At 34.3% G+C, this 13,639-nt stretch overlaps 1 protein-coding gene across 1 annotated transcript in view; it reads left to right on the top strand.

Moving 5' to 3' along the window:
• Positions 1 to 13,639, top strand: part of HEPHL1 (hephaestin like 1) — an 84,930-nt gene that overhangs the window by 18,509 nt on the left and 52,782 nt on the right. The window contains exons 2-4 of the mRNA XM_074304518.1: positions 2,344 to 2,588; positions 11,810 to 12,022; positions 12,971 to 13,150. Of these exons, the coding sequence (XP_074160619.1) occupies positions 2,344 to 2,588; positions 11,810 to 12,022; positions 12,971 to 13,150 (638 nt within the window). The remainder of the gene's footprint in view (positions 1 to 2,343; positions 2,589 to 11,809; positions 12,023 to 12,970; positions 13,151 to 13,639) is intronic.

Raw genomic sequence — 13,639 nt, 5'->3', positions numbered from 1 at the left:
ATGTGATTCCTAGGATCTTCCAATTTAGTATCCTAACAAGGAAATAAAGTTAATCTAGTATGACTTGTCAAAGAAATCCTGCTGGCTCTTTGTCATAGTCTTGAATAATACATTCCAGAATTTTGATAGGAAAATTACTCCATAAATGAAATTTTTTACCCTTTTAAAAAATGGGGACAAAATTTGCCTTTCTCTAGTCTGTCAAGGACTTTTCCCATTCCCCATAGTCTTCTAGAATCTTACAATAGCTAAGTAATCACAGAATCCAAGATATAGTTCATCTGGACCTGGTAACTATGTTATCATATACACAAAATTTAGATAACTCATAGTCTAGTCCCTGATGGAGTTTTCAGTCTAATAGCATAGGGGGGATAAGTCCCAAATGCAGATAGCCAAAAATACAAATATTAGCCAACTTGTCAGATAAAATCATAATTAACTTGAATGTTTATGGAAGATTTTGTAGAGAAAAGGTGATTTGAATTGTGAAGACTAGACAAAAATTCAACAGGTAAATAAGGAGAGAGTGAATGTTGATATATAATATAATCCAAAGAAAGACAGTAGAGCAGTCCCTGTTAAGGAAAATAATTTAATTTGACTGAAACATTAAGTCAATGAGAATAAAAATATGAAATACAGATGGAAAAGATTGTGTAGAGCACAAAACTTTTCTTGATAGGTACTAAGGAGTATGAACACAAATTTATGCAAACAGAAGATTATTTTGGTAGAAATATGAAGGATGTGTTGGTATAATGTGGGAAGATTATGGCGATAGAAAGCTTTATTAATCCTTTGAAATATTCCTGGCTATTGATAATGAGAGTTTGTCCCAAGCAAGTGGCAGAGGAAATGAAAGAGGGAATGATTGTGGATAGTCTTTGAGAAATAGAATCAATAGAATGTAGTAACTGATTAGATATAAGAAACAGAGAAGGAGGAATAAAAAATAATCCCAAGGTTTGTGACTTTGACAACAGAGGGAATGGTGCTAAGATAGACTTTGGGTTGAAAACAGAAAATTAAGTCTTGAAATACTATGAACTCTTCCTTAATAATGTCTCTCATATCCAGCATAGTGAGAAGACAAGGAGATCCAGAGGCAAGATCTGGGCAAGAATCCTGTTCAGCTGCCTTTGTTACAGTGAACTTTTCCTACTCCAAGTCTTGGTCTTTCATTTCTGAGATGAGGCAGTTGCATTAGATCGGGGCTTCTTAAACTCTTTCCACTCATAACCACTTTTTGCCCAAAAAATTGTTATACAACCCCAGACATATAAGTATATAAAATAGGTATACAAGTAAACATTTATTGATAATAAATAATAATTTTGTGACCCCCACATTAGTTATGAATCCCCTTATATGACTGAACATTACTTTAAGAAGCTTTGCATTAGATGACTTCTGAGATCTCTTTTAGGTAGGATTTTATGAACTCTTTCCTCCTTTCCATCTCCATCATAGTCAACTAAATAGTACTCACCAGGACCTTCTGATCTCATACTTATATCATTCCTAATTAGTTTTCACACACGTTCAGTATCATCCTTTTGTATTCAGTCTGAATATCTTTGTCTGATTAATTTTCCTAAAATATAGCTCTGGTAACATCATTTTCTTGCTCAAAAACGTTTAATGATTCCCTATTTCCTATAGTGTGAAGTCTAAACTCCTTAGCTTGCCAAAAGTTCCTCCACAAACTGTCCCCAAATTACCTTTGCAAACTTATTTCTCACTACTTGGCTTCTCTTTCTTCAACAAAGCTATTCCTCTCCCTGCCTTTCATACATGCCATGTGCACACCCACCTCCACACTTTGTTCATTTGATGCCCTCTACTTAGAATGTTTTCTCTATTTCTTCAAATTCTTCCCAAATCTCAAGACTTAAAGTATCACCTTCTTTTGAAATTGTATTTGGTTATCCAACCCATCATTATTTCTGTTTTTTTTTTTTTTTAACTCATGGAGAAGATATGTGAGTACTATCTTATTAAGTAGCATCTGATCTCGCATAGTACATAACAATATTTTCTTTGCATCTGTGTCTCAGATGTCTCTGGACTGTAGGTTCTTTTAGGTGTCTTTTAGGTGTAGGTGTCTTAAATTTCTATTTTATTACTCATAGAACCTAGCTCAGTGCTTTGCAATAAATTTTAGTTGAATGAATAAATGTGATGGAGATCATGGAAAAATATACTGCGATTCTCTCTTAGATGCAAAGGGCATAATTGGCATAATGACCTTAGAGGACTTTGAATTTGATGATGTGATTGTTGTTCTTGTTGTTACAGCTTTTAAAAGTTAATCTCAAAATGTTCTTCCTTTCACTTCAGACTTGCCACTCTATTTCTCAAAAGAGGACCCAACAGGATTGGAAATGTTTACAAAAAGGCTATTTACAAACAGTACACAGATGAGACTTATTCCAAGGAGATTCCCAAACCTCCTTGGCTTGGATTCCTAGGCCCCATCTTGAGGGCTGAAGTGGATGATGTGATTGTCATTCATTTAAAGAATTTTGCTTCCCGACCCTATTCTCTGCATCCACATGGAGTTTTCTACACAAAAGATTCAGAAGGTAAAGACTAGTTCCATTGTATTTCCTAATTTTATCTTCTTCAATGTGATGCATTTAAAGTGATATAAACCATGAATGTCAGTAAAATATTAAAATTCTTCATTTGTGATTTTTAAAAAATAATTTATTAATTTTATAATTATAATTTTTTAGACAGTACATATGCATGGGTAATTCTTTTTTTTTTTTTTTTACAACATTATCCCTTATATTCACTTTTCCAAATTTTCCCCTCCCTCCCTCTACTCCCTCCCCTAGATGACAGGCAATTCCATACATATTAAATGTGTTACAGTATAACCTAGATACAATATATGTATGTAAATCCAATTTTCTTGTTGCATGGTAAGAATTGGATTCCGAAGGTATAAGTAACCTGGGTAGAAAGACAATAGTGCAAATATTTTACATTCAATTCCCAGTGTTCCTTCTTTGGGTGTAGCTGTTTCTGTCCATCATTGATCAACTGGAAGTGAATTGGATCTTCTTTATATTGAAGATATCCACTTCCATCAGAATATATCATTCATACAGTATTGTTGTTGAAGTGTATGGTGATCTCCTGGTTCTGCTCATTTCACTCAGCATCAGTTCATGTAAGTATCTCCAAGCCATTTATCAATTGGAGAATGGTTTGGTTTCTTATAAATAAGAGTCAATTCTCTATATATTTTGGAAATGAGACCTTTATCAGAACCTTTAACTGTAAAAATATTTTCCCAATTTGTTACTTCCCTTCTAATCTTGTTTGGATTAGTTTTGTTTGTACAAAAGCTTTTTAATTTGATGTAATCAAAATCTTCTCTTTTATGATCAATAATGATCTCTAGTTCTCCTTTGGTCATAAATTCCTTCCTCCTCCACAGGTCTGAGAAGTAGACTATCCTCTCTTCCTCTAATCTATTTATGATCTCATTCTTTATGCCTAAATCATTGACCCATTTTGATCTTATTTTGGTATAGGTGTTAAGTGTGGGTCCATATCAAATTTCTGCCATACTAATTTCCAGTTTTCCCAACAGTTTTTTTTCAAATAATGAATTCTTATCCCAAAAGTTGGTATCTTTGGGTTTGTCAAACACTAGATTGCTATAGTTGTACCCTATTTTGTCCTGTGTATCTAATGTGTTCCACTGAATCAACTAGTCTATTTCTTAGCCAATACCAAATGATTTTGGTGACTGCTGCTTTATAATATAGCTTTAGATTAGGTACAGCTAGACCACCTTCATCTGACTTTTTTTTTTCATTAATTCCCTTGAAATTCTCGACCTTTTGTTCTTCCATATGAATTTTGTTGTTATTTTTTCTAGGTCATTAAAATAGTTTCTTGCAAGTCTGATTGGCATAGCACTAAATAGATTAGTTTGGGGAGCATTGTCATCTTTATTATATTAGCTCGGCCTATCCAAGAGCACTTAATGTGTTTCCAATTATTTAAATCTGACTTTATTTTTGTGGCAAGTGTTTTGTAATTTTGCTCATATAATTCCTGACTTTTCTTTGGTAGATGGATTCCCAAATATTTTATACTCTCCACAGTTGTTTTGAATGGAATTTCTCTTTTTATCTCTTGCTGTTGCATTTTGTTGGTAATGTATAAAAATGCTGAGGATTTATGTGTATCCAGCAACTTTGCTAAAGTTGTGAATTATTTCTAATAACTTTTTATTAGAATCTCTGGGGTTCTCTAAGTATACCATCATATCATCTGCAAAGAGTGCATTTGTGACTTTTCTTAATTCTTCTGTCTTTATCTTTTTCTATTCCCCCATTTTCCTTCCCCTCTCTTCCCTTATCCTCCCTTTTTCCTTTCTCCTTTTTCCTTCCCTTCTCTTCCCTTATCCTCCTTTTCCTTTCTCCTTTTTCCTTCCCTCTTTCCCCCTCCTCCTTTCCTTCCTTCCTTCCTTCCTTCCTTCCTTCCTTCCTTCCTTCCTTCCTTCCTTCCTTCCTTCCTTCCTTCCTTCCTTCCTTCCTTCCTTCCTTCCTTCCTTCCTTCCTTCCTTCCTTCCTTCCTCATCTTCATTTTCTCTTCTATCTAGGTCTCCCTATTGGTCTGGAGTTTGATGACATAGTAGTGGTATAAAATGTCAATGTTGCACAGTCATTTTGACTTTCTTGATGCAGGTTTTTAATAATGTTGTAATGTGTTGGTAGTAGTGGTAGTAGTAGTAGTAGTAGTAGTAGTAGTAGTAGTAGTAGTAAGTAATAGTGATAATAGAGGTAACAGCAGCAGCAGCAACAATAGGTAGTGTTTATATAGTGCTTTAAGATTTTCAAAGTATTTTACAAATATTATTTGATTTTGATATCATATCAAGCCTGGGAAGTAGGAGCCATTATTCTTATTTTATAGCCGAAGAAATGGAGCAAACAGAAGTTATATGACTTGCCCAAGATCAAGTGGTTGAGGCTGAATTGGAGTGTAGTTCTTCTTGACTCTGGGTGCAGAATTCTATCTTTAATTTGCATTCTGAGTCCTTTAGTTTTAACACTAGAAGTGGACAGCATTGTATAGCACAGTACTTTGGAATTGTAGTGGGCCATTATATAGATCAATTACTAAGTTTTCCACAGCTGATTTTCCTTGCAATATTGCTCTTACTAAAAAATGTTCTACTGATTCTGCTCACTTCATTTTGTACCAGTTCATACAGATCTTCCCAGGTTTTCTGAAAATATTTATTAGGGAATGCTTTTAGATGAAAGTTTTAGATGCTATAAGATTATCACAACATGAGTACTTTTCAATTCCAGGTTTCACCTTTGCATTATGACTGGGAAGAAGAGAATGAATAATTCTATACACATTACATAAATTATATTACTTTACTGGCAATGGGAAACACATCAGACAAGATAGTAATACAATAATGCAACAGGCCATGCAATAATTTTCCCTTGATAAATAATGAATTTAGGATAATGTTTGCTTCTTGCACTTTTTCTTTATCTAGTGCACAACAAAGATGGTGCCCTCAGTACTTACTGGTTCTGTAAAGATGGGAACTTTAGACTGATGATGTGATTGAATGAGTCCCTGTATCTGCAAGCCTTTTGAAAACTCTAAACACTATATAAATATAGGAGTCCTGACAACAGGAACCCAGAGATGAGAGCCAGTGATGTTTCTGGTAGTGAGCTTTAAGGAAAAAAATTAGCCACAGGATTGCCTAGAAGCATCCTGGAGTTATAATTCCGAGGATCATGCACTCTAATTGCTGTTGTCCCTTCAACATTTTTTGTGCATTGGTTACCATTCTGTGGCTTAAATCTAACTGACAGAGAAAGGACCTTGAGTAGAATAATGTAGCATAGAGTACAAATGTTCCCATCAACTCATAAGCTGAGGAGCCCATACCTCTGTATCCCATGGATACTTTATTTATTTTCCCCTCCTGAGATAAATAAATTTTAGTAACTGTACTCTTATAACAACAACAGCAGCAACAACAACAATAATAATAGCCAATATTTATATAGAGCTCTAAAGTTTGTAGAACACTTTGCAATTGTTATCTAGTTTGATCTTCACAGCAATCCTGTGAGAAAGATGCTATTATTATCACCATTTTACAGAAAATGAAACTAACGTCCAGTGAAAGTCCATGCTAGGGAATAAACACCACTGGGAAACTCCTAGAGAAGAAACATCACAGTGAACTGCAGGGAATCTGTGGAATAACCTTAACCCCAGGTGTCATGCAAGGGAGGTAGGGATGAGATGCCCTAATTCTGGTCTTGCTCTGGGACTGGTTTTGGAGACATTCATCAACTCCTTACTTCTCTGGAAGCTACTGAAATTTTGCCCTAATTTATTTTAGCAACACTCTACTCTTGTTTATCATGGAGCTGGGGTAATCTCTCACTGCTGGATTAAGCTGTGAGACTCAGACAATAGATCTCTCTCGTCCATGCCCCACACCCAAAGCTTTAGATTCCTAGCTTATCTTTAGATTCTCCTTGAGGACCTCATCCTCAGTCATCTCCTCTTCTCCATAGTCCAGTTAAGAACCAGTATTGTCAACAGAATATCTTACATAAAGTAAATGGAAACTGAGTGGATGCCCATCAGTTGAGGAATAGCTGAATAAGTTATCGTATATGAATGTTATGGAATACTATTGTTCAATATAAAACATTCAGTAGGATATTCAGAAAGGCCTGAAGAGACTCACATGAACTGATGCTAAGTGAAGTGAGTAGAATCAAGAGAACATTGTGTACACAGCAATAACATTATACACAGAAACAACAAAATTATGTGATAATCAACTCTAATGAACATGGCTCTTTTCAACAATGAGATCATTCAAACCAATTCCAATAGACTTATGATGGAGAGAGCCTTCTGAATCCAAAAAGAGTACTCTTTGTACTCCCTTTGTACATTTGTATATTGTGAATGTATATGAATATATAGTATTTTCTTCTTTTTTGTTGTTTGCTTGGCTTTTTTTTTTCTTTCTCAATTTTTTTTCTTTTTTGATCTGATTTTTCTTGTGCAGCATGATAAATATGGACATATATATATATAGAAGTATTGCAAATGTTTAACCTATTTTGGATTAGTTGTTGTCAAAGGGAAGAGGTTAAGGAAGGGTAGGAGAAAAATTTGAATACAAGTTTTTACGAGTAAATGTAGAAAACTATCTTTGCATGTATTTTGAAAATAAAAAGCTATTATTTTTTAAAAAGAATATTTTCATTTTGAAGTTGTTAAGTAGTGTGGTGGAACAAGAGTTACAAAGACCTGAGTTCAGATCCAACCTGTAAAAGAGCAGCACCTACCTTCCAGGATTTGGGGACAAATAAAACAAGATAATAAGCATACTATATGTACTTTGTAAACTTTAAAATATTATACAGATGCTATTATTGTTGTTGTTATTCATATGTAAGAAATACTCTGAGTGTGTATCATCACTTAAAATCTTGGAATGAAGCAAAGACCTGGCATCTTGTCCTTAGGAACATTGTAACTTTGTTTTTATAGATCTTGATGCCTGATCAAAACTTCCCTTCCTCATTCTGCTGGTTGAACATCTTAGCTTTGTCCTTGTTTTCCTTCTTCACAATCTTGATTCAAGAATTAGCCAGGTCAACTATATACTCATCTATGTTCTCAAAAGCTTTTTTCTCTTGTCCTGTGGCCATTCATGCTTTGCCAAGACCATTCCTGGGCTACTTTCCACCCATTTCTGTTCTTGGATCTATGCTGTTGAACACTGTTGAAGGAAGTCACACAATGTAGTGCAGTGGGTTCCCTCCCTCATTTGTGTCATCTAAACTCAACTGGCCCTTCTTGTTACACAACAATAAGCTAATTTTTCCCTAATCAAGACAATCCCTCACATAGAGGTTCTGAACTTTCATTCTAACCTTTAATGCCTCCTTGGTCATTGCTGCTTCCCTGTTGCCTGAAAACTCACCCAAATCTCCCACATACTTAATAATTTTCATGTGATCTAACCATCTGTTTAAGTTGTGGTCCTACATCTCCATTTTCTTTCATAGCCAAAATCCTTGAAAAAATAATGTACACTCATTTCATGTACTCCCTTTTTATTTACTTTTCAACCTATTTTAGCCTGGCTTCTGACCTCATTTAACTAAAACTGCTTTCTCCAAGATTACCAATGATTTTTTAGTTGTTAACCCATTGACTTTTTCTCAGTCCTTAATTTTTTTCATCTCTCTTTAGCATTTGACAATATGACTACTTCCTCTTCCTAGACTCTCTCTCCCTTGTATTTTTATTATCATGCTTTCTTCTGATTCTTCTGCCTGTTTGACTATTCCTCAGCTTCTTTTGCTGAACCATGAAACATATCTTCCCTTCCTATAGATGTCCCCTATGGTTCTGTCTTGGGTTCTTGTTTCTTTATATACCTTCTGTCTTAATAGTTTCACTAGTTCCCATGGGTTTAATTATCTCAGTACAAATGACTCCCAGATCTATGTCATACACCCAATTGTAATTTGTCTCCTGGACTCTGGTCTTTCATCATCAACTCAATATGAAGCATCTCAAACTGGATAATCTATCTCGACATTGGTGGCCTCCAAATGGAACTTCTCTTCTTTCTTTAATATAACCTTCCTTCATCTTTATCTATTTTTGTGAAGGATACCTGCATCTTTCCATTTACATAGGTTTTTAACTCATAGTGATCTTTCACAGAATTTTAGAGATTGAATTGGCCAGCCAATCAATCAACAAGCACTATAAAGTTCCTGATATATGCTCAATACTATGGTAAGAATTTTGTATGCAACAATATATATGAAATAGTTTCTACTCTCAAAGACTTTACATTACATCAAAGAATAGTACATAAATATATGAATATCTGAATGTATCTATCAAATATATGAAAGAAATCTAGGGTACATGCCAATGGGGAGAACCTCAGAGATTACCTAATTCAACCTGTACCTTTTTCTTTCCATCACACTCCCATACACAATCGATTACCAAGTCTTAGAAAGTCTACCTTTACAATAAATCTTAGATCTTGCTATTTTTTTCTACCCCTGTGAGTACTAACATACTTTTATCACCTTTAGCCTGAACTATTGCAATGACCCTTTCTCCCAAACTAGCTTACATTTGCAGACACACTTAGTGAAATCTGTGCTTAAGAAAAATGACTTTGGCAACAATGTGTAGAATAATCTGGAATAGTGAGAGAATTAAAGCAGGGAGATCAATTAGGAGGCTATTACAATAAGGGAGGTGAGAGGGGATTAGGATCTGAACAAAGGTGAAATTGTTTGAATGGTGTAAAAGGGATAGGATTCAAGAGATATTATGAAGATAGAAACAGCAAGTTTGGATATGTGGAATGAGGGAGAGGAATTAAGATTATGACCTTGAAGGTGCTATTAGCAGAAAAAGTGAAGTTTAGAAGAGGGAAAAGTTAGAGAAAAGATGATGAGTTTAGTTTTAGATATGAAGCATTTAGGATATCTCTGAAACATTCAGCTTGAAATGTCCCATAAGTGACTGCCAGTATATGACAAAGCCTTCAAGAGAGAGACTAAAACTGGATATGTTGATCTGGGAGTCTGCAAAAAGATGCTAATTAAATCTATAGACACCATTGAGATTACCAATATAGATTCAATAGTGATTGTGTTCATACTTCATTCTTGAAGAGGACCAATCAAATCATATGATTTCTTGACACACAGTGAATTGGATTTAAATGAGCCAGAGTCATTGAAATGCAATGGCTAAACAGGATGACTGACACTGCCCCAGGTTGCAGTGGGTGACCTCATCCTTTTAAAATTAAGGTCTTCCCAGAGCTCAATTTTTTTGAGGCAACACCCATTCAATGACTAAGGACTAGAGGGAGAAGAGAAGAGGTACCAGGACAGAACGTTGGAGAACATACCCACAGTTAGGACAAATGATACAGATAGATAATGCACATGCTTTACCTATTTTAATACTTCATTCAACATGTGGAAATAAGTTCCTTGAAAGCAAGAAATATTTTGTGCTACATATTTTCAGTGTCTTGGATATAATAGATCCTTAATGAATGTTTGTTGTATTGGATTGATTTGAACCAAGTGCAGGAATGTGCCATGATGTACAGTAAATTTTTATTTGATTTCCCTCCTTTCTGTATAAATCTTGAAGGTTCATGGTTGTATATATGTTAGTTCCTCTAACTGAATGTAAACTTTTTAAAAGCAGAACAATATTTTCTCCTCCTCCCTTTTTTTTTTGTATCCCTACTACTTACTATAATGCTTGGTACATTATAAATATTTAATAAAAATGATTCTTGATTAAATGATATTTTCTAGTTGTATTTTGAATCTCAATTTCCTTTCTTCAAAAATAAGAATGATAATTCTTAACATTTTTACTTCACAATAAAAAGTGGGCTTTGTGATTATTAAAATGCTATATAATTGTGAGTTGTCATCATTATTACTTATTCAGTTTGTTTGAACCTATGGCCACCCTCACTTCCTATTTTAGGTTGCACTCAATCACAATTTATTTAATCACTAGTTAAGGAAAATAAAGAAATTGCCTTTGGTACTATTTAATGAGCAATTTAGCCATACATTCTAATTAATTTATGGTTATTCTTTCTTTTGGAACAAAATGATACTACTATTGAGGTTTGCCTGCCACCCATTCATCAGAATTGAGTCTAAATGAAACCCTTTTTGCCCCTAAAATTAATTTCTCCTCAAAGGAAAAAGTTCTTTCCCCCTAAAGAGTTTCAGATCTGAAGGTATTTCCCTGGAAAGTGTTTCAATTTTTTTTTGACCAATAGCATCAAACTTAAGATAAATATATTGGTTGCAGAGCTGACTACTTTTAAAGGGACACCATTTACTTAGATGTGTATGATCTGATATGTTTATTTATTAAATTGTTACTTTTTGGTTTCATTACTTTCAGGTCATACCTTGAACTTGACTTATGAAATATGGATATCCCTTAGAAATTGGAAATATTAAGCTCTCCTGTTATGTGTACATGTGTGGGTTGGGATGTGATAAAGTTCCCTTTAAGATCCTAAGAGTTTTATATTATTTAATTGTAATGAAAGGACCAACTTCATTCTTAGAAGGTGCTTTGCAGAGTAATTTCTGCATTTAGAAGGTTTAGTGATGCTGCAGGCCTGCTCAATATTTGTCTGTTGCTTAGTAGTGGCTCAATACTCATTTGATTAATGAGAAATGAGAATTAATGAGAAATGATTAATGAGAAGATACCAATCAGCATTGTTAAGGAAATTTCTTCATGTAGGACATATTTCTTGTCCCACTGAAATCATTTCTAGTCTCTGTTCTTAATGCAATTGTTCAGACTTTTCAGATATGTCTTACTTTTTGTGACATATTTGGGATTTTCTGGGCAAAGACACTAGAATTGTTTGCCATTTCCTGTTTCAGCTCATTTTACAAATGAAGAAACTGAGCAAATGGATTAAGTGACTGTTAGCATCTGATATTAGATTTGAATTCAGGACAAGGAGTCTTCCTGACTCCAGGCTCAGCACTCTATCTACTGAACCACCTAGCTGCCTTCTATCTTTAATATGATTTAATAAAATGCTTTTTTATGATGAATTATGATGAATTCAATGAATTGAATTTGAGTGACTTGTTCCCAGAACCCAGAAATAGAAAACTGTCTCCTTGCTTCAAGTCTATTAACACTGTCTTTTCTTTTTCTTCCCAAGGAGCTCTATATCCTGATGGAACATCTGGAAAAAATAAGGATGATGACATGGTTGCTCCTGGTAAAAATTATACCTATGTCTGGCCTGCAAGGGAAGAATATGCTCCGACTTTTGCAGATGCCAACTGCCTGACCTGGGTTTACCATTCTCACATTGATGCACCAAAGGACATATGCTCTGGATTAATAGGGCCACTACTAGTTTGTAAAAAAGGTACAAAGAAACAATCCCATGGGATTTCCATGGGGAATTCTGTTCTTGGATTGCTTACTAGCTTGCATGTATAACAGACACAATTCTGGTGCTATCTGTCCCTTCTCACCTGTAAAATGTGCTCCCTATTTTCACATTTTAACCTTCAAAAATAAGGAAATTCTTCAGATAGATAATGATGTAACTGTAAATGGAAAAGGGCAGCACACTAAACTAATGGTGGCTCTCATTCATAATCTCTTAAAATCTGTCAGTAGGCTGATTCTTTCTTTCAGAATAATTCTGCTTAATGGACCTGTCTGGACCTATGTGTACAATAAGCTCAAAAGTGAAAAATTCAACTAAGCAAAATAAAATGATTTGTTTGATTTTTGTCTCCATGGCAAAAAATGATCAGATTGATCATTTTTTCTTGCTTATTTTTGTTTTTATTTATTGTTTCAACAAAATGACCATTTCTTTCGGTGGTGGTGTTTTCTGAGTGATTATGGTCTTTACTTATAAGTAGGTAGATTTTTAGGTCTGAAGTTATGGTGATTTCTAGACAAAGTCTTAGCAATCTCTCATTTCAGGAGATTCTGTCTGTCAATTTTCAACTTGACCTCACCGCCCATGGCTCCCAGTTTTAAGAACTACCCCAACGAATTATAATCCCTAGATCCCAGAATCTTAGAATTTTAGAATTGTAAGGGACCTCAGAGGCTCTTTAGTCAATTCCACACTTGAATAAGAATGCCATTTACCACATACAGCATAGGTCTTCCTCAAAGAAATGCTTTCTCTTTTGGTCTTCAGAATTTATAGATGTTTGTTGTAAATTATGGCATACTACATAAATATGATTACTATTATTTCTATGGTAAAATATCCCTTTTTTTAGTGCTGAAACATGTCCTAATTTACTTAGCATCTACCTTGATTTTACAATTAAAAAAATTTGTTCTGCAGGAATTCTGGCTAATAATCCAGCAATCAGAACTGATGTCAATAAAGAATTTATAGTGATGTTCACACTGGTTGATGAAAATCAAAGCTGGTATCTGGATGAAAACATCAGAAATTTCTGTACTGCTCCTGGAACAGTTGACAAAGATGATGCCGTTTTTCAAAGAAGCAACAAAATGCATGGTGAGTGTTATCAACACTTTTAAAATGTTAAGAAAATTTAAGGCAAAAATATTTATTATGCACCTATTGTTTGGCATTGTGGAGAACAGAGAAGCAAAAATGAAAATTCTAGTTTTTGAGATACTGTCTTATTGAGAAAATATTGAGAGAAGAGTTTTTTTGGTTTTAATTTCTTTAACCATAAAATGAAAAAGCTGGATAAGATAATATGATTCCTTCTAGCTGTAAGGTTCTGTGATATGTAACATATTAATATTTTTCACTTTATATTACATGTTCAACTTTATAAAGCATTTCCTCACAATAGTCCCTTGACAACAGATAGTGTTAATTTTATTTCCATTTTACACATGGACAAATTGATTGAGGATCAGAGAGATTAAATGACTTGCCTAATGTCATGAAACTAGAAAGTATTAGTGCTGGGATTCAAAAATCATAGAATACCTGTTAGACCGGGAAAGGACTTTGGAAATCATTTAATTCAAC

This window comes from Sminthopsis crassicaudata, chromosome 3 (genome assembly GCF_048593235.1).
Source record: "Sminthopsis crassicaudata isolate SCR6 chromosome 3, ASM4859323v1, whole genome shotgun sequence".
Lineage (NCBI taxonomy): Eukaryota > Metazoa > Chordata > Mammalia > Dasyuromorphia > Dasyuridae > Sminthopsis > Sminthopsis crassicaudata.
Note: the sequence above shows the minus strand (reverse complement) of the source record. Positions and strands in the feature narration are given on the sequence as shown.